The sequence below is a fragment of the Stomoxys calcitrans genome, chromosome 1, assembly GCF_963082655.1.
Source record: "Stomoxys calcitrans chromosome 1, idStoCalc2.1, whole genome shotgun sequence".
Classification (NCBI taxonomy): Eukaryota; Metazoa; Arthropoda; class Insecta; order Diptera; family Muscidae; genus Stomoxys; species Stomoxys calcitrans.
Window position 1 is genome coordinate 181,609,289 of NC_081552.1, and position 24,136 is coordinate 181,633,424.

The 24,136-nt window shown below is 41.7% G+C and overlaps 1 protein-coding gene across 1 annotated transcript in view; it reads right to left on the reverse strand.

Annotated features, from left to right (window-relative positions):
* Window positions 1–3,496: 3,496 nt before the first annotated feature.
* The window catches only part of LOC106093570 (solute carrier family 53 member 1), a 67,817-nt gene continuing 47,177 nt past the window's right edge, over window positions 3,497–24,136 (reverse strand). Inside the window, exons 4-6 of the mRNA XM_059360873.1 lie at window positions 21,631–21,800; window positions 12,791–13,033; window positions 3,497–4,062 (exon numbers count right to left, since the gene is read on the reverse strand). Of these exons, the coding sequence (XP_059216856.1) occupies window positions 3,928–4,062; window positions 12,791–13,033; window positions 21,631–21,800 (548 nt within the window). The 3' untranslated portion in view covers window positions 3,497–3,927. The remainder of the gene's footprint in view (window positions 4,063–12,790; window positions 13,034–21,630; window positions 21,801–24,136) is intronic.

A 24,136-nucleotide genomic window follows, 5' to 3' on the forward strand; every position in this document is an offset into this window, starting at 1 on the left:
AAATCACTAAAGGAGTATAGTCATACTGAATATGTTGCAAGGTGCTGTGCGAACATAGACAGCACTGGGTCACAAGCGTCGTCGTCGTCGGGCTATGTGACCCCCGACTTCTCGCTCGCGGCAATATACGCAACAGCATCCCAGCCCAAATATTGCCAGGCCAGTGCCGGGAAGTGTATCATTTTTTCAATTGAATTGCAATGGTCTCCAAGGCAAGATCGATGAGATTGTGGATTTCATGAGTTGGAAGAACATATTGGTTGCAGCGATCTAGGAGACAAAGTTGACCAACACCTGCAGCTGCACAGTTGTCACGGATACAATGTGCTATGTAAGAATCGCTCAAGTAATGGAGGTTGGGGATTGACCTTTGTGATACACCACTCCGTGCAGTATAGATCCATCTCGCCTGCGCCTGGCGCTAGGGATCCGTACATGGAACGCATGGGGCCAGGCTTACAAGCACGACATAAGTAAGTCACTATTGGCCAAAATCGTCTGGTTCTAGGGGACTTTAATGCGAATCACATTTCATGGCATTCTCCCCTAGGTAACGACTAGCGGGGCATAGTTTTGGCAGAGCAGATTGAAGGCTCCACGTTTTGCAAGGTAAATAAGGATGCCCCCATTAGGATTACGAGGAGGTGAAACAACTCGCCAAACATTTCCATTGCACTCCCTGATCTCCTGAGTGACGTATTCTGGCAAACCGTAATTTCTGTGGGATAAGACCACCTCCCCATAATTCTCATCATAGACTGACCACCCGACTTCATAACCTCTGAGCGCCGGACATTTACCAATCAGAAGAAGGCCAATTGGGCTGGCTTCAGAGAGTATACTAATCGCCGCTTCAGTGAACTGCCACCACGGTCGGATAGTTGCAGAGAGGAAATACCGAGACATCATTAATGCAGCAGCCGCTCGCTTTATACCAGCTGGTCGAATACCCCAAGTGCGGCCCAATTTCCCGGCACAGGCAGTGGTACTCGCAGACGAGCGTGATGGGATTCGTTGTACGGACCCCAAAATCAGCGAGCTGAATCTGAAAACCTGTCTCTAAACACTCTTATAGCTCGCGATGTCTGGAAAATGGCTAGAGTGATCCCGCCACTGTTGCCTGAAAACGACCCGAGTTTGAAGGAGTAGTACAGGCCGATCTCCCTTTTCTCACCAGTATCCAAGACGCTTGAGGCATTACTCCTCCCGAGCCCCATAGGGAATTTCCATTCGCCGAGCATCAACATGGATTTGGAAGACTCCATAGCACAACAACAGCTTTGCATGCCATCACCGCACACATTTGCCGTGGCTTCAATCAGCCCAGGCCATGTGATAGGACGGTCCTCGTGGCACTGAACCTATTGAAGGCATTCGACACGGTCAGCAATGCCAAACTATTTGAGGACATCGCCAACTCGCCCCTCCAGCCAGGCCTGAAACGCTCGGTTGCGAATTATCTGTCTGGTCGCCAGTCATTTGTGGAATTTAGAGATAAGAAGTCAAAGCACCGTAGAGTGAAACAGTGAGTTCCCCAAGGCGGGGTGATATCTCCGGCACTGTTTAACCTCTACCTATCCTCCATTCCACCCCCTCCAGACGGTATAGAGATCGTATCTTATTCGGACGATTTTACGGTCATGGCATTAGGCCCCCGACCCATTTATGACATCTGCCATTGGTCAAACGTCAACTTCAACGAACTTGCCTCATATTTCGCTGCAAGAAATCTGAAGATATTTGCCACCAAATTTTTGGCCTCATTGTTCACTACAAATACGCGAGCGGTGAATGTCGAGCTGGCTGTGATTATCGGTGGAGAAATGATTCCGAACATCATGTGTCCCAAAATACTTGGCGTCACATTTGACAGCTCTTACACATTCTCTCCATATGCCACAGCAATTTGCGACAAAGTCAAAAGTAGAAACAAGGTCCTCAAGTCACTTGTCGGCAGCACTTGGGGTGCAGACATAGAAACCTTATTGACCACCCACAAAGCATTTGGCCGGTTGTGGTAACCGAAAACCTGTGTGGTCTCGTCAGCACTGTGACACGCAATGGAATAATATTCAGATCTGTCAGAATGTCGTTCTTCGAACTACGACGGGCTGTCCCCTGAGATTTCACGTGGACAAACTCCATCAGGAGACAAAGATCCTGCGCAGACATAACTATATGCTGCCTAAGCAATGGCTTCTATCTTGTGGATAGATATCCACAGCCCAGATCGGAGGGACCATCCAAATCACCATCTCGTGGATAAATATCCACAGTACAGATCTACATCTACATGATCTACAGACCCAGATCCCCCCGGACGCACCCCATCTTAGTCGCAGAGTTCCTGGATCTGAACACTCAACAGATTCATGCAGACGAAAGATAGAACACAACAAACTGCCACAACAACAACAGCAATAATAGAAAAATATGTACGGTTTGAAGGTGAAAGTGTATATCGGATTCTTACTCCACTCTCTTCTTTTACCTTTTATTTGAGTCACATATTATTATATAAGCTCAGTTTTGTGGTGTTATTCGGATAAAGCGGTTAAACATTTGGATATCAGCTTCATTTTCAACTCTCTAATACCTATCATTTGAGTTCCATACTGTCATGATTGGTCTATATACCCATTTGGTGGGCTTTGGGTGTGGGGCGGCCCCCGTTTTGTGTGTGTTATGGGGATGAAACGGCCTTCCATTTGGATATCAGTTTCATTTGCTACTCTCTGTTACATTTCATTTTAGTCCCAGAATGTTATGCAAATGCAAATTTTCCCATGAACATTCCATTAAGGAATGGGGGCAAACTTCTCACATAAGATGAGTACTGTCCGATTCAAGTTTATGCTCACTTTTTTTATAACCGAGTCCAAACAGCATTTCCCAGTGTGACACATATTTGGGCAGAAGCTTTTACATGGCATAGCACCTCGGCAGCATTAGAAGGGGAAACCCATCCACCTGATGTAGGGCCTCCTGATTTTATTCCTCAAGCCCCTTAGGGTCACAACACTTATCCGATTTGTCTGAAATTTTGCACAATGACTTCTACTATGGTCTTCTACACACAAACCAAGTATGGTCCGAATCGACTAATAACGTGATATAGCTCCAATAGCATACAATTTTTTATCCATTATCCTTTGTTTGCCTATAAAGAGATGCCGGGCAAAGAACTTTACAAATGCGATCCATGGTGGAGAGCATTTAAGATTAGGCCCGGCCGAACTTATCACGCTCTTACTTGTGAGAATTTAGAGTGAACAGCAAGCTGATTACTGGCTTAGGTGCATGTCCACGTACCCTCTTTTCCAGCCTAATCAAACCCAACCTACTTGTTACACATTCGTGTTTCCTGAATTCGTAAGTTGCAACAATTTATTGAATAACTAGGCTCTTTGCAAATAAAACCATACAACTTTTACACAGTTATACAAGTTTAACATTTTTTTATTGCAAATCTATTTAATTTAATTCAATTGGCTTCGCTAAGTTGTACACAAAACAAAAACTTGGTCATACTAAAATTGAATCTTTTGTACTTTTTCCAACCAAAGTGAAATCAGAACAATTTGTTTAGGAAATAAAGGAAACAAACAAAAGGGACCCAGAATAAATAAAGTATTTGAGCACAATAATACCAACATTAGCATTTAAGTAGATAAATAGGAGAGATATGTAAAAGTGAAAGTCTATGTAAATGTCAATATACAGTTTCAGCTTAATTGGAATCTCTAGAATACAAACAAGTCCTAGTGAACCATGAAACACCATGGCGACAATACTCAAATAATTGCTGGATCATATTGCTTTTGTGCATACTTTTAGTTTTCTCTTCTCCAACTTTCACAGGCAAACGTTTTTATCTCTTCTTTCAGCTCTAAATAAAAAGCTCATTAACAGCCAAGGGTCAGTCATTCAAGAGCACAGATCATCAACGGATTCCGCTTGAAGCAGCACTCGATGTTCTCCTTTCTTCTTGGAAGGAAGTTTCGTCTTGCCACGCCTATTGACCACTCCGTTCTCCTCATCCATCATGCGCAGTATTGTAGTCTGCAAAAAAACAAAAATATTAAAAGAGAATAGGCAAGAATGAAAAGAACAGGCAAAAAACAAACATGTGTTATTTAATTTTAATTGGATGGCTCAGCTGCTGGCTGTGCGTTGAAGAACTACATAGACTTAGCATTTCAATGGAAAACAAATTGAAAACGTTTTTCATGCGGATGCAATTAATGTATTATCCATATTCATAAAACCTCTATAAAGCAATAAGTCGGCTATAAATAAACTTAGCAAAGGAATTTATTTCTATTTGACTCGAGTGAAGAAATGTAATCTCTCTGTAGCTTCTAGTAGTGCAAAAAAATTTCGATATTTTCATAAATTCCATTTTAGCGAGTAAAAAGGCGTTAAGTTCGGCTGAGCAGAACTTTGGATACCCACCACCTCGGGTATATATTTAAACCCCCTTTCGTCACAATCCGGTGAAAATTGGATAACTTATGCAACCAAATTCGGCACGGACATTAAGTGTTCTAATAAATATAAGTCACTGTTGAATTTTGTATTTCAAATTTCAACAAAATCGAGCAATAAATAAAGCTTTCATAAACTTCAGACCCTTAATCGGCATATCGGTCTATACGACAGCTATCTTTCCAATATTTGTCCGATTTTTCCAATATTTCGGATAAAAAATAATGCTTTAAGGGCTTCATACTCTTTTTCAGGAGATCGCTCTGAATGGCAGGTATTTCTAAATATAGTCCCACCTCAACCATATTAATCTCGGATATGGGGAGGCTCAAAATAACTCCCTGTTTCAAATTTTAGCGAAATCGGTTAAAAAATAATGCTTTTATGGGCTTCAGACTCTTTATTTGGAGATCGGTCAACATGGCTACTATATCTAAATATCGTCTGATTCGAACCATATTTGGGATGGATGTTGGGAGACCTAAAACTACCCAATGTTTCAAATTTCAGCGAAATCGGATCAAAAATAAAGCTTTTATCGGCTTCAGACCCCTTATCGGCAGATCGGTCTATATGGCAGCTATATCTAAATAAAGTGCGATCTGAACATTATTTGAGTTCTATGTTGGGAGACCTAATATTACCCACAGTTTCAAATTTCAATGCAATCGGATAAAAAATAAAGCTTTTATGGGCTTCAGACCCCTTATCGGCAGATTGGTCTATACAGCAGCTATATATAGATATAGTCCGATCTGAACCATATTTAGGTCAGATGTCGGGAGGCTTAAATTAACCCACAATTTAAAATTTCAGCGAAATCGGGTAATATATAAAGTTTTTATGGGCTTCAGACCCTTTAAATTCCGATCTAAATTCCGAACTGAACTATATTTGAGTCAGATGTCGAGAAGCTTAGAACTACTCACTGTTTAAAATTTCAGCGAAATCGGATCAAAAATAAAGCATTTATTGGCATTAGACCCTTTATCGGCAGATCGGTCCATACAGCAGCTATATCCAAATATGGTCCCATTTGGCCCGTTCAAGAACTTAACCAGCGTCCATCAAAAAGACGTATCTATGCTAAATTTCAGCTTTATATCTCAATTTTTGAAGGCTTTAGAGTAATTACAACAGACGTACGGATAGATGGGCAGACACACGGACATCGTTAAATCGTCTTAGAATTTTACGACGATCCGAAATATAAATACTTTATAGGGCTGGGAAATTGATATTTCGATGGGTTGCAAACGGAATGAATACACCTCCTATCCTACGGTGGTGGGTATAATAAATGTCGCCCCATTCGAGTTAAGCTTAATTTTAAACAGTCTTCTTCTTAATGTTAGATCGAGAAGAGAAGAACTATTACTAGTCCCATATTGACAACTCTATTAAAGGAACCACATTCTCTTCAATGATTCTTCTCCACACAGCTTCTGCAGCTTCTTTACTTGCAACCAACGGTCTGAAAGCATATTATCCGATCAGACAATGACCTGCCAGGCCACATAATTTTGATGAGTTCACAGCCTGCACTTTGAGACCATGTGTCATTCGGTTCCCTTCGGGACTCTTGCTACCATCCTAGCTCACATGTCGAAAGAGGCATACCCACAAATTCCAGTTTCCCTGGAAGGTGTAAGGTAGTTTTCAGTCTCCCAAGTTGGTCTGTTCTACAATTCTATGAAAATCTGAGGCCCGGCAACCATATCAGATGATTTTTGAATTAACCAGCCATCTCGATGAAAGACATGTGAAAGTGAAGGGCGGTTCTTGAATCCAGAAATATGTCTCATAGAAATTTAATGGCTGTCTGCGTAGACATGTATGCCAGTCGTCGTTATGACATTTTATCATAGCCATACCCCCACATTTTTGCAAAGATCTCTGCTCGACACACACTTCAGTGTTCGGGTAACCTTCTCGATATGACCAGTCCTAGTTTTTCAGAGCACACCCCAAAGCCCACCTGGTCGTCTATTTCAGAACCATCCATATAGAAGTCTATGTAGCTTCTATTATCAGAGATATTATAGTTCCCCTCCGAATTCTGGCGACCGTACCATTTGGTATGGCAGCCATGTCAAAACTTCTCCCCAAAGAAGTGTTTATATGAGAACGGTTTATATGAGAGCTGTATAAATCGATTCAGACCATATTGGACAGGTATGTTGAAGAGCATGGGAGAAGCCGTTGTTCAAATTTTAAGCCAAATCGGATAAGAGTTGCACCCTCTAGAGACTTAAGAAGTCAAGATCCCAGATCGGTTTATGTGGCAGCAATATAAGGTTATGTACCGATTTAAATCATACTTAGCACAGTTCCGCCAAATCGGATAAGAATTGTGCCCTCTAGTGGCTCAAGAAGTCAAGATCAAAGATCTGTTTTTTGACAGATTTCTCAGGTTTTGGACCGATTTAAACCATACTTAGCGCAGTGGTTGAAAGTCATAGCAAAACACCTCATGCAAAATTTCAGTCGAATCGGATGAGAATTGCGCGCTCTAGAGGCCTAAGAAATCAAGATCGCACATCGGCTTATATGGCAGCAACTATACGTAGCACAGTGGTTGGAAGTCATAACATAACCCCTCATGCAAAATTTCAGCCAAATCGAATGAGAATTGTACCCTCTGGTGACTCAAGAAATCAATATCCAAGTTCGGTTTATATAGCAGCTATATCAAAACATGGACCGATATGGCCCATTTCAAATAACAACCGACCTACACTGATAACAAGTATTTGTGCAAAATTTAAATGTACTCCTTCGAAAGTTAGCGTGGTTTCAACAGACGGACGAACGGACAGACGGACGGCCATGGCTAGGTGGACTTAAAATGTCATGACGATCAAGAATATATACTTTATGGGGTCATAGACGAATATTTCGGAATGACGAAATTAGCATTCCCCCATCCTATGGTGGAGGGTATAAAAACGTAAATTATAACATTTTTAATTTCTTAGATTTATTATAATTGTAAATAGTTGCCATTGTTTCAATTCAATGACATTTATGAATAACATTTTACCTCATTCAACCTTATTTCGAGGCGTAATAAAAGCCAAGTTATTATACTCCCTATTCTGTGGTGAAGGGTATAAAAGGCTCATAACAAAAACTGAATGGAATGCAAAGTGAAAGAGGAAATTTTCACGAAATTACCAGTGTGACAATAATTTCGTTAAATTTTTTTTCTTATAGTTTCATAGTGTTAAAAGTCTATAAATGTTTATGAATTCATGTCTCAGGACATATTTCGCTCCTCAGTTATATACATCAATTCTTACAAATTCTGCTTTAACAATTTGCATTGTATAGCTAAAAGTGAATATAAAATCAGAATGCTAACACTCTCTATTATTAGCTCACCACCGAACGGGAGATGAAAGGCATAACAGACTCAACTGGAAACCCATTTGGAAATCATTAAAAATTATGTGGTTGTGATATTTGAGCGGTAAATGCATGCAACAGTTGTGACATTATTGATAGCAGCACTACTTCCCACATTAATTTTTCAGTGTCGTAAACGAACATTTTTGTAAGGCTGACATAACATATTTTATTTTAATAAATAAGGTACCTTAAATATAATTAGGTCCCCAATCACTTTGATACCCACCATTATAGGTTGCACAGAGACTTCTCCTCAAAGATGTGTCGCGCTGCGTCACGCCGTTCGGACTCGGCTATAAAAAGGAGACCCCTTGTCATTGAGCTAAAACTTGAATCGAACAGCACTCGGTGATATGTGAGAAGTTTGCCCCTATTCCTTAATTCAACGTTCAATGGAAAATTAGCATTTTGTATATAAATTGGTCCTTCGATTTGGTTTCTTGAGCCCCTTGAAGACCCAATTGTAATCCGACTAGGATGAAACTTTGCACATAGTGTTCTGTAAGAACAACTGGATATCAGAAAAATGTGCAAAGTTCTTCTGTTATAGATGCAATGAGGTTGGGGAATCAGGAGAAGATGTTTGTTTGATGAACTATCGACCTCATCTCTTAAGTTTGGCGGATTGCAGGCGACTGAAAATCTCACTGCCACGAAGGCGTCGAAACTAGACCCGACAAGTCTTGTTTGGGTGGGTCATCCGGTTAGATTGGGCTCAAGGCGTGTGTCAGCTGGGAAGGATGGAACTCAAAATGTACTTCGACAGCTACAGGTAGTGAAGCATCTAAGGAGGAATAGTCCACACCGCAAGTGTCCACTGTCCTGAGGAAGAATGGTTCCACTGCTTTCTCAACTGCTCTTGAACGAACCAACGAATATTGTGAGGATGAACTCTTGGTGGACTCACGCAATAGTGGTGGAAACTCTGAATTCTGACTATGGTTCGGTTTCTGCAGATAATCGGCTCCAACGCTTCGGCGACACCAAAGATACTTCTGGTGGAAGGAGGATTTGACGTGCTTCTTATTCAGGAACCATGGGTGTGCAGAGGAATGATTCGTGCACTAAGAACTCCTGGAATTAAACTACTCAAGGGTACGGGTAATGGGAGATACAGAGCATGTATTCTTACAAAGAGTAGTCTAAATGTTTTTCTTCTTCATTCGCTGCACTGAAGATTTAGTAGTAGCCAGCCTTGAAATTAACTCAAAACGTACTTCGAAAGCAGCAGCTTGTGAAACATTTAAGGTGACATCTAAGTATCTAAATAGAAATTGACCACACCGCAAGTGTTTTTGCGGTGTGCTTTCTCAACTACACGTGGATGCGTAAGGAAACTCATCATGACAGAATCAAATGAATCTTGTGAGAACGCTACAGTGTTGAAAACTCTGAACTCTGGTCCAGTTTCTGCAGATAAATCTCTTTCGGCTCCACCGCTTCGGCAGCACTAGAGGTTCTTCTGATGGCAGGGGGTTTCACGTTGTTCTTATCCAGGAACCATGGATGTATGTCAGGAATAATTCGTAGACAAAGAATTTCTGGATTTAACTTACCCCAAGAGTACGGGGAATGGGAAACACAGAGCCTGTTTTCTTGCAGAGTAGTCTATATGGTAGCCAGCCTTGAAAATAAAAAGTTCCATTGCCGCCTTCAAGCCATAAGTTGCTGCTCTTCTGCGGGAAAAGAGCTTCATTGTGGGAAGTGATGCTAATGCATATCACCAGACATGGGGAAGTTCGGATATCAACAAAAGGAGTCAGGTGCTTATCGAATATATTATAAGTTGTAATCTGGCGATTTGAAATTAAGGGAATAAACCGACTTTTATTACCAGGAACAGGCAGGAGGTACTAGATGTTACCTTCGTATCAAAGAATATCTGCGGAAGTATATGTGACTGGGAAGTGTTGGATGACCACAGCTTCTCTGATCATCGGTATAACAGTTTGAGCCTTGGAGCAAATACTGCTTATCTGCCAAACAGAAGAAAGGCGGATTAGGTTGAATAACAAGCTGTGTCCGACAACTGGTTCCTTGGCTTAGGGAGTTCTACTCTGCTTGTAACAGCATGTCGTAGATGGACACGAAGGTAATTTTCATTCCAAAAGCAGGAAAAACTTACAACACGAAGCCGAAAGATTATCGTCCTATTAGTTTGTCATCTTTAATGCTGAAAATTCTAAAGAGGTTAATTTGACAAATCTTAGGGCAAAGTTCCCTGAAGATCGCCTGCCTCGGCAACAGCATGCATGTAATGAAGACAAGTCTCCTGAAACAGCCCTTCACGACCTAGTCGCCTACATAGAGGGTTCTCTCGCTGTCAAAGAATACACAATGTTAGCATTTCTTGACATTAAAGGTGTTTTCAACATTGTAAAACCGATGTTAATCACGAAGCAGCTATAGTTTCTAGGCATCAACACTTCCATAAGAAAGTTTATTAATAACTTACTTACTAAAAGAATCATTATGGCAGGCTTGAGATCTGTAGATCTAAAAACATAGATCAGCAGAGGAACACCTCAAGGGGGTGTACTGTTCCCTCTACTTTGGAATATAGCCATTAACAATTTATTATTGTCTCTGGAAGAAAATGTTTAAAAGTGCTCACGTATGCTAATGACGTAACTATTGCGGTTGGGGAAAGTTTCTAAACACTCTAAGAAATATACTCCAGGTATACTCCGCAGGTAGAGCTTACCTGCGACAGCGAAGTGGTCTAAACGTAAATCCGTCTACGACGGAAGTTTTTCTTTTCTGCAGGAAATACAAAGTTATCCATGTTGGGACTTATCTCCTTGTGGGGACAGAATGTTTCATTTTCCGAAAGCGCAGTATACCCGAGTGTTTTGCTGAACACCTACAGGTATAGAAGAAACTTAGTTTCTATAAATTACTAAAGTAGCAGCATGATTTTAAAATTGGCATTCTAGAAAATTAAAGCATGCTAAGTTCGGCCGGGCCGAATCTTATATATCCTCCACTATGAATCGCATTTGTCAAATTTGTTGTCCGGTATCTCTTATAGGCAAACAAAGGATAATGGATAAGTCTTGCTATGCTACTGCAGCTATATCAGGTTATGGACCGATTCGGACCACACCTGGTTAAGATTATAGTGGGAGACCATAGTGTAAGTCATCGTGCGAAAATGCATCGCAATCGGCACAGCTGTTAGAAATCAGAACGAAACACTTCAAGCAAAATGTCAGCCAAATCAGATAATAATTGCACCCTCTAGTGGCTAAGGAACTAATGTTCCGAGATCGTTTTATATGGAAACTATACCAGTTTATGAGCCGATTTAGACCATACTTAGCACAGTTGTTGGAAATCATAATAAAACACTTCATGCAAAATATCAAAAACAAATCGAATAAGAATTCCGCCGTCTAGTTGTTTAAGAACTGGAAGTAAATTTTACAAATTTTGCCCATGAACTTTCCACTAAGTCACTGGGGCTAACTTCTCACTTATCAATGAGTGCAGTCCGATTGAAGTTAAAGTCAATGATAAGGGGCCTCCTTTATATAAACGATTCCGAATGGCGTTTTATCTGTCATAGTACCTCACAAATGTTGCCAGCATTAGGAGGGGAAAACCACCGCTTAAAAATGTTTTTTCTGATGGTCTTGCCAGGATTCGAACCCGGGCGTTCACCGCCATGGCCGACATGCTAACTTCTGCGCTATGGTGGCCTCCAAGGAACAGATAGTATTAGTAAAAATTTCAAGCGCCTAGCTTCGACTTGGAATGTTCAGACACTCAAAAATATATATAGTTTGTTGTGTCTCAGTTTAATATTTCGATGTGTTACAAATGGAATGACGAAATGAATACACCCCCATCTAATGGTGGAGGGTATAAAAAGGGAGGGAATTTTGGAAATCGGATCAAAAATGAATGTTTGACAGCCCTAACAAGTTTTCGAATTGCCGAGGTGACCAACTTTAGGGGTCTGCTAAGAGGCGACAGGACCATCTAGGGCCACCTTTAACCATTTAAAGTATCAAAGAGATATCACTAACCTTTCTCAAATGGCAGCTTTTTCGATTCTATCCCACTGTGCGTCACCTGTTCAACTGCTCGGCAAATCTTACTCGACTCAGAATCAGATCTCCAGATCTAGACGCACCCCACTCAAGTCGCAAAGTTCCTGGACCACACACAGACTTTGGTGGTTCTCAAATAAATATTTCGATTAACTATAAACGGAATGATGAAATTAGTATGCCAACATCCTTTGGATGAAGCTACAAAAAAGCCAGAAAATAATTCCACAACAACAACTCAATGTCATCAGCCAAAGTTGTGGAGATGGCAAAGTTGAACCGAATGAATTCACCGTCAAAGACAACCGTATTCCTCAACTATCGGAATACCCAATAATCTCCACAAGATTATTGGGTATTCGAGCCTTACTGACTGACACCAATAAAATCGGCAATGTCTGAGAATGTGTGTTCTTAGATTTAAATCTTGACTTCTGCTTGTCTACAGCAGCTGGTGATAAAACCACCTTACAGATTCATATAAACGTATATATTTTCACGGCATAGAAGCTTCAAAACGGTCGTTGCGGAATTTGAAATAATTAGGACAAAAATTTACCCCTTTTATATATATGTTTTGACATTTGACTCCTATAAGTATCCTCTTTTGCTATCCCAACTAACATAGCTGTATGCTTTAATACTCAAGGTCATAATAAGTATTCACTTCACTTTGTTTACATCTGTGTCATTCATTCACCTACCGACCCCCTACGAGGTTAATGTTGGAATCCTGTTAACTGGTTTACCGAAAACACAGCAACCAACTATCACATACATACACAAAAAAGAGCAAATACATAGATAAAGTGTACACAGTATAGTGCCATACATACCTGATCCGAACAGTCCATGGGAGCCACAGAAATATCACGCACAGCACGAAATTTGCCGCAATTATTTATGTGCTCATTCTCAAGTCGAAAATAATTCCAAATGAAGCGGCGGAAAACCTCCAATGGGCTCAACAATGTTACCATGACATCTCCCTCCATGTAGCCGGCCTCAATTAGGCTCATCGAGACCGTCCAGGCGAAACGCAATATTAAATCTTCAATTATGCCAAAGTAATAGAACCACTGTTTTGGCAGCATAGTGAATTTTGTTGACCACATCGGGGTAGTAGTGGTCCCCAAATTTGCAGTGACCAGAAACAAAGAATTAAAAGAACAAGAGAAATTGAATATCATGTTTTTACTAGCAAACGTGTCCTGCAAAAACAAACGACTCTGTAATGACAAACAATGAAATGGAAAATTTTGCACAACATCTAAAAAAAGCTTTTGGCCTTCTGTAGCATTGTTTGGTTTACGGATGCGGATGGTGGAAGGCTATTATTAGTCAAGTTCACATGGTGTGAGGGCGTAGGATATTTAAGTTTTATTGCTTGATTTTTTCAAGCTACTATGAAGATTGTTGTAATAATCCTGAAAAAATTTAGCTGAATGTTTTATACAAGAGGGGAATATAAATTTAAGAAAGTCCTTTAAGAGCGTAAATGCGGAATTTTGCTCTTAATCATAATTAAGTCGATAATTTAATTACAGAGCATAATTTACAATCGCTAAAAGGAATAGAAAATCATTCTAACATCCGGAAAAAAAGCTTAAAAGGAATGGACAACGTTTTCTTAATAAAGGTAACACAAATAAATAAAGACATCGCGGGCAAACTTTTGTATGCTGATGTTAGCCCATCCGGCTATGACACAGGGCGACCATGTTCGGAATTAGGCGAGAACATAAGGAAGAATTTGCATAGGTGGTTATCCCCTCGCTGATACTGGCGACATATGTGAGGTATTCAACCGTGTATAAGTTATCAAGGAAGTGATGTAGCACTGCGGTATACCGCAGGGTACGCACCTGACAATATTTGAGTTTATTCTCGGATATGGTGATTGGATTGGAAAATTTTTAAGGAACGGCTGAATATATTAAGTGTCAAGAATCAGATCCTCGCAAATATAGATCAAGTTAGGCTTACACCATGTAAGATTGGTCCGTCCGGCTAATGACGTTGACGCTTTCCAAAAAGTAAGGGGGCATAAGCTGCATGCAGCCAGATTTACCCGCACCACCAACAGAGGCAGGCACGTACGACCTCAGCAGAATTATGGGGAGATATGGTACTATCATGGCTAGATCATCTCTCCCTCCCCAATAGAAGTAATAACAGGTAAAAAAGTGCTAAATTCGGCCGGGCCGAATCTTATATATCCTTCACCATGGATCGCATTTGTCAATTTTTCAATATATATATATGTGAGCAATAGCAATATAGTCAATACTTGTCCTGGCTGTAAGAAATCATACAAAAAGTACAGCCTCCGAAATTTCAGGCAAACCAAGTAAAAATTGCTCCCCCCAGTGGCTCAGAGTACCAAATTGGGAGATCGGTTTATATGGCAGCTACAATATATCAGGCAATCAAACGATTTAGACCATACTTGTTCGAAGTCATACCAAAACGAATATTGGTTTAAAATGCAGTTAAATCTGGTTATGAACCGAAATGCGCTAATCAGCAATCCGTTCGTGGCCAGCTCGTCGGCCGTCGACAGCCTTTCCTATGATTTGCAGATGCTACATGCATTTTGTAACTAGTCAGGAAACCAATGAAGACACCAGTCCCGGTGCCCCATCCAATTACAAATCTCACATAAATACAGAGAGTCCCAGGAAAGGAGAATAAATTTAGTCTAGATGTCTCTTTACGGGAAAACGATTAAATACCCGTCAACAAGAAACGACTTCCCTGGTACACCTGTTCAGAAGCCTATATGCTAAACCGATTCCAAGCAATGCAATGAAGACTTCTGCGACAGTTAAAACTATCCGTGTTAACAGAAGGTCCCGGGGAAAAGTGGGGTACGTTCAGCCCAGAGATATTTTTTCAGAAAAATTACTTCCTAGCCCTAAACAAGGAGGGACTTCCCTGGTATATAAAGATTCGCGTCGCATCCCTATCCCCCAGCAGAACAGAAGAATGCCCAACACTTGAAGAGTGCCAAATACCTGACTCACTCAGTCTTACAGTTATCTTCGTTGCCACACACCCATTATACAGGTGTAAAGACATAAGGTTCAGATTGGTATTCAGCGCCTTTCTCGGAGTAATATTCCTTACTCCATAGATCAGCCCGCCAGACATGGTCCGGGCCTTGGTGGTTTGGTGCCAGGCCAATGGGCTTGTGACGAACAGTGACTCGGTTAAAACCTCAAACTCAAACGTTTTGATTGAGCACAATATAGAAAGCTGGTAGCCGTACAGAAATCCGAAATAGACAGACTAGAATAGGTACGACACGGGATAGCCGTGTGCACCACACAGTTGGAACATTCAGGCCCGATCTGTGTGGTGTTCATTGCTGTCACGAGAAGCTTAGCTGCGAGATACCGGGCTCGTCCACAGGTTTCGGATAGTTGAATGCTTCATACGGAGTAGCTGCAACGGCAGCCGCGGACAATTAGCGTTATCGAACGGAGAGGCCGGGCGGCAACGGCTCTTGCACAAATCTGAGTGCCTATGATGCTCGATATGACAAGGCGAGTTATTGGCGCCAATAGATAACCAATGGCCAACTTGTTCCCGCGGCGATCGGTCCTTTGGACCGAAACGAGCTTGCTCAGCTACAGGATCTTGACGAGGATCGCCACCTCTACATGAAAATGTAGCTACAACAACAACAACAACAGCAGAATATGTTCTGGGAATATATGCAAAGGAGTGAATGAACGAAGCCAGAAGAATTGTTCAGAACGGCAACCAGACATGGTGAACACCATAATTAAAGTTACTCAAGTACGAGGCTTCGGACGAGTACCGAGAAGCCCCGTGAAGGTTCAAGAAGAAGAGCAGAGCGAAGAAAAGTTCGTGGGCGCAATTGTTCAGAGAATAAGAGAACACTAGTGAGGCAGCAAGTTGTGCAATGTGCTCTTTAAAGATCCCAGTAAGCTAACCACTGTAAAGGAAGTAAAGTGGAACTAGAACGGAAAGTAATAAGGAGACGATGGAACTACTGATGAAATCAACCCAGAGGCGGTGGAACTACTAATGGATACACACATTTCAAGCAATACCCACAGGAATATCTTCTATAGATGGTGACATTGTCGACAAGAAGAAGATAGTATGGGCGCACTACCGAGCCATTTAAGTCGGCCGGTCCGTAGGGAATCATCCCGACGCTTGTGCATTTGTCTCTTACAGTTACTCTGAGCCCATCAGTCCGTCATAGTTTTTACTCAAAACACAACAAGTCAATTACTTAGGCTTAGGTGTATATCCATAGTGGCGTGAGGCCGATTTATATCCGCACCCTCTTATCAACCTTTCAACCTATTCAAAACACCGGAAAGACTAATAAATGAGGGGGAGACTGACGCCGTAGAACTTTTGTGGGGCACAACATGCATTCCTCCAATAAAGATCGTTTAAAACACGTCTCTCCACGAAATTGTACTTGAGGTCGGGACGACTCTCCAACTAAAGCAGAATGCGATGGCAGTTCTCCTGCATATTGAGGAGAAGTTTATCAAGATTAGCATAGAATCTGCCATCAAACTAACTTCGGCGTTTTCGTCTATTGTGATACTACAATAACTGGAGAAGGAAGATGCCTTCTGGTTCCTACCGCCAAACCTTACAGATCTCTTAAAAACGACCTCTCATGATCCCGATCACCTCATAGGATTTTCGCCGTCCTGCCGACTTTTTCGCTGTTCACACAGAGTAACACCCTAGGCCACTTTATCCCCTAGCTTTGATCCATCCGTGTAACAGGATCTTCCAGATGGCAATACTAGGGTTCCGTCAATCCAAGACTGTGCCGCTGTCAGCAGTGCCTCGCACTCGACCTCAAATGTCTTCTAAGGTATCCGATCGGAAATCTCTTCCTATAGTCTATAGCTTGGATCAATGTGTCCGTCCGCACATTGCATACCGCCACGGTGTACGTCTTGGCAACGAAGGTTTCTTCTATTTGATGCTCAAACTCGTGCAGGGCAGTCTCCACCGACCTTCCCTTGACATAGGCATGTTGTTTGTATTTAAGCATTTCGCTGGATGTGCTACTTTTCATCATGGTATGCAGAATGCATTACATGGTGTTGATTAGAAAGGAAGTAAGGTTTATAGGTTTGTAGGCCTTTGGTGTCACATAACTTGCCTTGCCGGGCTTGGGAATAAACACCACCCTTGCCTCCTGCCAGGCTTTCGGAGTATATGCAAGTCCTAGGCACGCTGTGATAATAGAGGCCAGATGAAGCCCCAGATAGTCAGCCTTTTTTGTAGTAACGCCTGAAAAATTCCATCAGGTCCGGGTGATTCAAAAATGGTTGAAGCTTCTCAAAGCTTCCTTGACCATAAATTCCGTTATGATAAGCCTACAATCAACCTCATTATTCCAAGATTCCGGTGTCTCCGAGAGTTCCTTCGTATCCTGTGGAAAATGCGTTTTAATCAAAAGCTGCAACATGTCCTCCATTGTCTCTGCGTATTGCTTGAGCCGTGTGTAATACACATTCCAATATACTTACGCTTTTTCACAACGTACTCTGTTAAAAAGTCTGCGGATCTCTTTCCCAATGTTGTGAATCTCGCCGGTCATCCAAGGTTTTTCTTGGGCTGAATTCCTTTCTCGAAGAGGACAACTATCTTCGAAAGACTCCACTAGTGCAGTCGTTATCCTGTCAATATCTTCTATGCTTGGACAACAAAATTATCTTGACCAAGTCTTCTTCTAAGTAGTCTTCCGAATTTTGTCCAGTTGGGTTTCAACTTATTCCGGAAGCTTGTCGCAATCGGCGCTGGCCGTGCTATTCTAAACCTAATGTAGGGATGGTCTGGGAAGGAATGCCCTGTCTCACCACTGTTGCATCCGACGTTGACAACCCTGGGAAAAAATATATAATTCAAATTTTATGACAAATAACGCAGGTCCTGAAACGCAGGCTGAGTACCAGTGTTAGCATAAAATAATTGATAGTTGATATGGTTCAGTCAAGAAACTTTGTTCCGCGTCGTCCATGGCGCCTGAATTAAGGCAATATGAATCTTTCTCTTGCTGATTTTCTCCATCAGAATGTGTGTAGCAGTCTCGCTCCGGTGGAGGTTTATCTGGATTACCTCAATCGTTGGTCCTCCAGTAAATGGGCAACTTGGGAGTAGGTGATGATCCTATCGTCTGCTCCCTGTTCTTTAGACTCCATTGACTTTCCTGTCACTGCATTGCCTCATGTTATCGTTTTAGGTTTTTTGCCTAGTCTAGTCTTCCGAATCTTTGTAAAGTCGGTAATGTTTTCATCGTCGGTTTCCTGTTCGTTAAGCTGTATTGGGTTTCCATATCCTGTACTGCCTGATGTTTCAATCTTTGCCTATCTTAGCCTTCCAAATCTTAAGTAAATGGGCCTCTTGAGGTAGGTGATGGTTCCATCATCGGCTCCCTGTTCGTTGGGTTGCATTGAGACTCCTGTCTCCACGCTGCCTAATGTTTCAATATTAGGTTCTTTACCTATCCCAGTATTCCGAATCTTTAAGTCGGCGATGTGTCCGTCGTCGGGTACCTGTTTGTTAGGCTGTGTTGGGTCTCTCGTCACTGCACTGCCCGATATTTTTGTATTAGGATCGTTGTCGGCCCCTTGTTTGTTGGGCGGTGTTGAGTCACCTGCCACTGCAGGGCCTGATGTCGCAAAATGAAAAATTCTGCCTATCCTAGTCTTCCCTATCTTAAAAAAGACAGCTTTGCTCCCGTAGTGCGCCATGCCTTTAGTCTTAGCTAAACTTGTCACGGAGACTTCATCAATGCCAACCACAAAGAGAGTTCCTTCCTCCTTCTCCTCTCTGTGGAAGACCTCCCACTTCTCCGCGACCAAAACTTCGTTTTGCTTGTCCAAGAATCCCAACATGCCTTCCGTCGCAAATTTACTGCCCCATCCATTGATGAAGACCGTAGCCTGTAAGCTGGGGGATGTCCATCTTTCTCACCAGGTCGAGCTTTGCGCCCTCCCAGGGAGCGTGAATACCTCTGACGAGCTGTTTGACGGTATCAATACATTCCGCCGACGTAAAACGCAGAGTAAAGGTGTCCCCTCTAAACTCGCAGCTCATCATTTGTATAGGTGAACCCTCTACAGAGTTCCACACATGTTTAAAAATCCGATCGTTAACCAAATCCTCCACTTGGGACCGATGATCTGGTGGAATCCTACCGGATGCACAGCCGATATTGATAACTGTACAAGTCAGCTCATCTCTGTTGTGCTTCCTTGCTACTCTGGCGTAAGAGGGCGACTCCTTACCATTCTCAGCGACCATCTTCCCCTTCCGTGATGGCTGTGGCCTCCTATTAGAAGTAACAGTCCTCCATGAAGACTTAAGGGCCGTGCGCGCTTCCTTCCTTCCTGTTCCGACTTTGTCTGCCTCCGCAGAACACTGCCTGGAATCTCTATTGCGGGATGGCTGGCTTGGTTTTCCCAGAGTACTTGAAAGTGCGGAGCTCTTTTTCTTTTTCAGCATTTTAGCAATGTTATGCTCTTCGGGAGATCTGATTCTTTTTCCAGCTTCCGTAGAAGTGCTTGGAATGTCAGTTCTATCCCTTCCAGCATCCTGCCCTTTCGCCCGATTACGCTGCCGGTACATACTCCTTTGTCTCCTTCGTCGTGCACCGGATCGCTTTCTCGGTCTGCTTGTGAGCTTGGCAAAGCCATCGCTCACTTCTGCCGTCATCCCGATGCCCTCATCTCTCGATTCGGCTGAAATGACAGTTTCATTGACACAGTCGCTGTCTGAAACACCATCTTTACTTAAAGGCTGGGGACGAACTGTACATCCCTCTGGTTTATACGTCTCTTCCTCATTAATTAGTCTGACGACTAGTTGTGCGCTTGAAACATTACTCTCGACTACAGGTGCCAAGGCACCCACACCAATAGGAGGGGAGGACAAAACGCTACGGTCGGACGCCACCACCGCAGATGTTGAATCTTTGGAGTCCATTTCTAGCCTACTCCAAAAGGCTTTACAATTTTTTTCGTAATAGGTAGTACTTATTCCGAGATACGGATTTTTTTATACCATCCACCATAAGATGGGGGGTATACTAATTTCGTCATTCTGATTGTAACTACTCGAAATACTCGTCAGAGACCCCATAAAGTATATATATTCTTGATCGTCGTGAAATTTTATGTCGATCTAGCCATGTCTGTCCGTCTGTCCGTCCGTCCGTCCGTCTGTCTGTCGAAAGCACGCTAACTTCCGAAGGAGTAAAGCTAGCCGCTTGAAATTTTGCACAAATACATCTAATTAGTGTAGGTCGGTTGGTATTGTAAATGGGCCAACCGATCTTGGGTCTTGACTTCTTGAGCCTCTAGAGTGCGCAATTCTTATCCGATTGGAATGAAATTTTGCACGACGTGTTTTGTTGTTATATCCAACATTTGTGCCAAGTATGTTTCAAATCGGTCCATAACCTGATATAGCTGCCATATAAACCGATCTGGGGTCTTGACTTCTTGAGCCTCTAGAGTGCGCAATTCTTATCCGATTGAAATGAAATTTTGCACGACGTGTTTTGTTACGACATCCAACAACTGTGCCTAGTATGGTTCAAATCGGTCTATAACCTTATATAGCTGTCATATAAACCGATCTTGGGTCTTGACTTCTTGAGCCTCTAGAGGGCGCAATTCTTATCCAATTTGAATGAATTTTGGCACGTAGTATTTTGTTATGATATCCAACAGATAGCCAAATATGGTTCAAATCGGTTCATAACCTGATATAGCTGTTATATAAACAGATCTGGGGACTTGACTTCTTGAGCTTCTAGAGGGCTCAATTTCTATCCGATTTGGCTGAAATTTCGCAAGACTTTTTTTATTGTTACTTTCAACAACTATGTCAAATAAAGTATAAGTCGGTTCATAACCTGATTTAGCTGCCATATAAACCGATCTGGGATCTTGACTTCTTGAGCCTCTGGAGGTCGCAATTATTATCCGATTTGCCTGAAATTTTGTACGACGGATTCTCTCATGACCATTAACATACGTGTTTATTATGGTCTGAATCGGTCTATAGGCCGATACAGCTCCCATATAAATCGATCTCTCTATTTGACTTCTTGAGCCCACAAAGGGCGCAATTCTTATTCGAATTGGCTGACATTTTACACAGGTCTCCAACATATAATTTAATTGTGGTCCAAACCGGACCATATCTTGATATCGCTCTAATAGCAGAGCAAATCTTTTCTTATATCCTTTTTTTGCCTAAGAAGAGATGCCGGGAAAAGAACTCGTTAAATGCGATCCATGGTGGAGGGTATATAAGATTCGGCCCGGCCGAACTTAGCACGCTTTTACTTTTTTTTGTTTTTGCGAATAAAAAACACGTCCGCTCCACTCAACGGCTTCAATTGCACTATATATTACTAAAATAAATCACAGCTAATATTGGTGCAGGCGTTATTGCCGTTTAAAGTAAATAAACAAAAATTTCTTTCAAATATTTCCATTTTGGCTTGTATTACATGAAGAGCAGTCATTTCATTACAATTTGTATTCACCACCGCCATGTGATTGATTTTAAGTAGTGCTTATCCTTGCCGTCTTCTTTCCATCTCATTGATATTTACAAAAAAAAAAATAATATTTCAAATTTTGCCTCTTACCGTGGATGAATAGACAATTTCTTCTCGCAAAAATGTGTTATCGCCAGCCTTGGCATCAAAAAGTCCCCAATCGAATTTTATGTCCCATGTATATGCGTAGCACGAGGATACAATGGCAGCACAAATCCAACAATAAAACCAAGGATTATCCCTGGATGTTGCATATTCAGCTGAAAATTAAGCAAAACAATTGTGCGTTAGTAAGGCAATCATTAAGTCATAACAATGTATACTCATAAGGGCGGGTTGGTTTGTATGGTTTGAAAAAAAGTTAAGCATCGTATACAAAAACAAGTAAAAAGACGTTAAGTTCGGCCGGGCCGAACTTTGGATACCCACCACCTCGGGAATATATGTAAACCACCTTTCATCAAAATTCGGTGGAAATTTCATACCTTATGTCCCATATCAGTTATATCAAAATATGTTCCGATTTGGACCAAATACACTAGCTATATCTAAAAATAAACCGATCTGAACCATATACGACACGGATGTCGAAAAGCCTAACATAAGTCACTGTGTCAAATTTCAGTGAAATCGGATTATAAATGCGCCTTTTATGGGGCCAAGACCTTAAATCGCGATATCGGTCTATATGGCAACTATATTCAAATCTCGACCGATCTGGAATTGAAGAAGGACTTCGAAGAGCCTAACCAAACTCACTGTCTCAAATTTCAGCGACATCGGACAATAAATGCGTCTTTTATGGCCCCTAAACCTAAAACGTAGATATCGGTCAATATGGCAGCTATATCCAAATCTGAACCAATCTGTGAGATATTGCAGAAGTATGTCAAGGAGTTTAACCTAACTCACTGTCCCAAATTTTGGCGAGATCGGATAATATATAAGAATTTTATGGGCCCAAAACCATAAATCAAGAAATCGGTCTATATGGCAGCTATATCCAAATCTGAACCGATCTGGGCCAAATTGAAGAAAGATGTCGAAAGGCATAACACAACTCACTGTCCCAAATTTCAGCAAGATCGGATAATAAATGTGGCTTTTATGGAACTTAGACCCTAAATCGGATGATCGGTCTATATGGCAGCTATATCCAAATCTGGACCGATTTGAGCCAACTTCACGGAGGATATCGAAGGGCCTAACACAACTCACTGTCCCAAATTTCAGCAAAATCGGATAATAAATGTGGCTTTTATGGGCCTAAGACCCTAAATTGGCATATCGGTCTATATGGCAGCTATATCCAAATCTGGACCGATCTGAGCCAAATTGACGGAGGATGTCGAAGGGCCTAACACAACTCACTGTCCCAAACTTCAGCGAAATCGGATAATATATGTGGCTTTTATGGGCCTAAGACCCTAAATCGGCCGATCGGTCTATATGGGGGTTATATCAAGATATTGTCCGATATAGCCCATCTTCGAACTTAACCTGCTTATGGACAAAAAAAGAATCTGTGCAAAGTTTCAGCTCAATATCTCTATTTTTAAAGGCTGTAGCGTGGTTTCAACAGACAGACGGACGGACATGTCTAGATCGTCTTAGATTTTTACGCTGATCAAGAATATATATATGTAAAATCAAATCTTATTCCGCTGCTCTCGACTTGGAAAAAGCTATTCTTCTATTGTATACAAATGAAATTGTTGCGCTTTGTTTGTTTGTTTATTTGTTTGTTTGTTTGTTAGTATGTTTGTCTGTTGCGTATGGATTCAAAAACGGCTGAACCGATTTTTAGATGGTAGAGTTTGGGCCCCCGGTGAAAATAGGGTATTACACTTTTGATACCCGAAGGGTGGGCGGATCCTCCCCCATACCCCAATTTTCAAAAACGCCACCTTATGGTACCCCAAAAACACGAAATTGGTATGAAATTTTTTGGTCAAATAACTTGGGCGGACGCCCCATTCCAAAACCCACCCAGAAGGACATGTTTACCGATTGGAACAATATGGGTACCAAATGAAAGGTATTTAAGAGTAGAGTACGAATTTGGTATGCAAATTTCGCCCAAAGTGTTTGGGAGGGTCCCCCACTTCCAAAAAACTCCCCAACAGGACTCTTTTACCGCTTTGGGCAATATGGGTATCAAATGATAGGTATTTAAAAGTAGAGTAAACATTTTACAATAAAATTTATTTCTTGGTGTCTAAGGGGCCTTCCAACCCCCCAAAACTCCCCCGCAGGGCATATTTACCAATTGGGACTGTATAGATATCAAATGAAAGAATAAGATATAAAAATTAATTCCTTGGTATCTTAGACGCATCCGCACTCCTAAAACCCCCCAGCAGGGCTTATTTTCCAATTGGACAATGTGGATATCAAATGAAAGGTGTTTGGAAGCTGAATACACATCATAAAGATTGTACCATTTTGCAAGTTTAGATACATAAATGCACGATTTTGAATAATCTTCTGGTCACCCAAAGTTTACAGTCAGCTAGACTTGTATCCCAATTTTGAGAGCTTTAGCTTACTCCTTTATCACTTTGTACGTTTGAGTACCTGAATATACGAATAATAA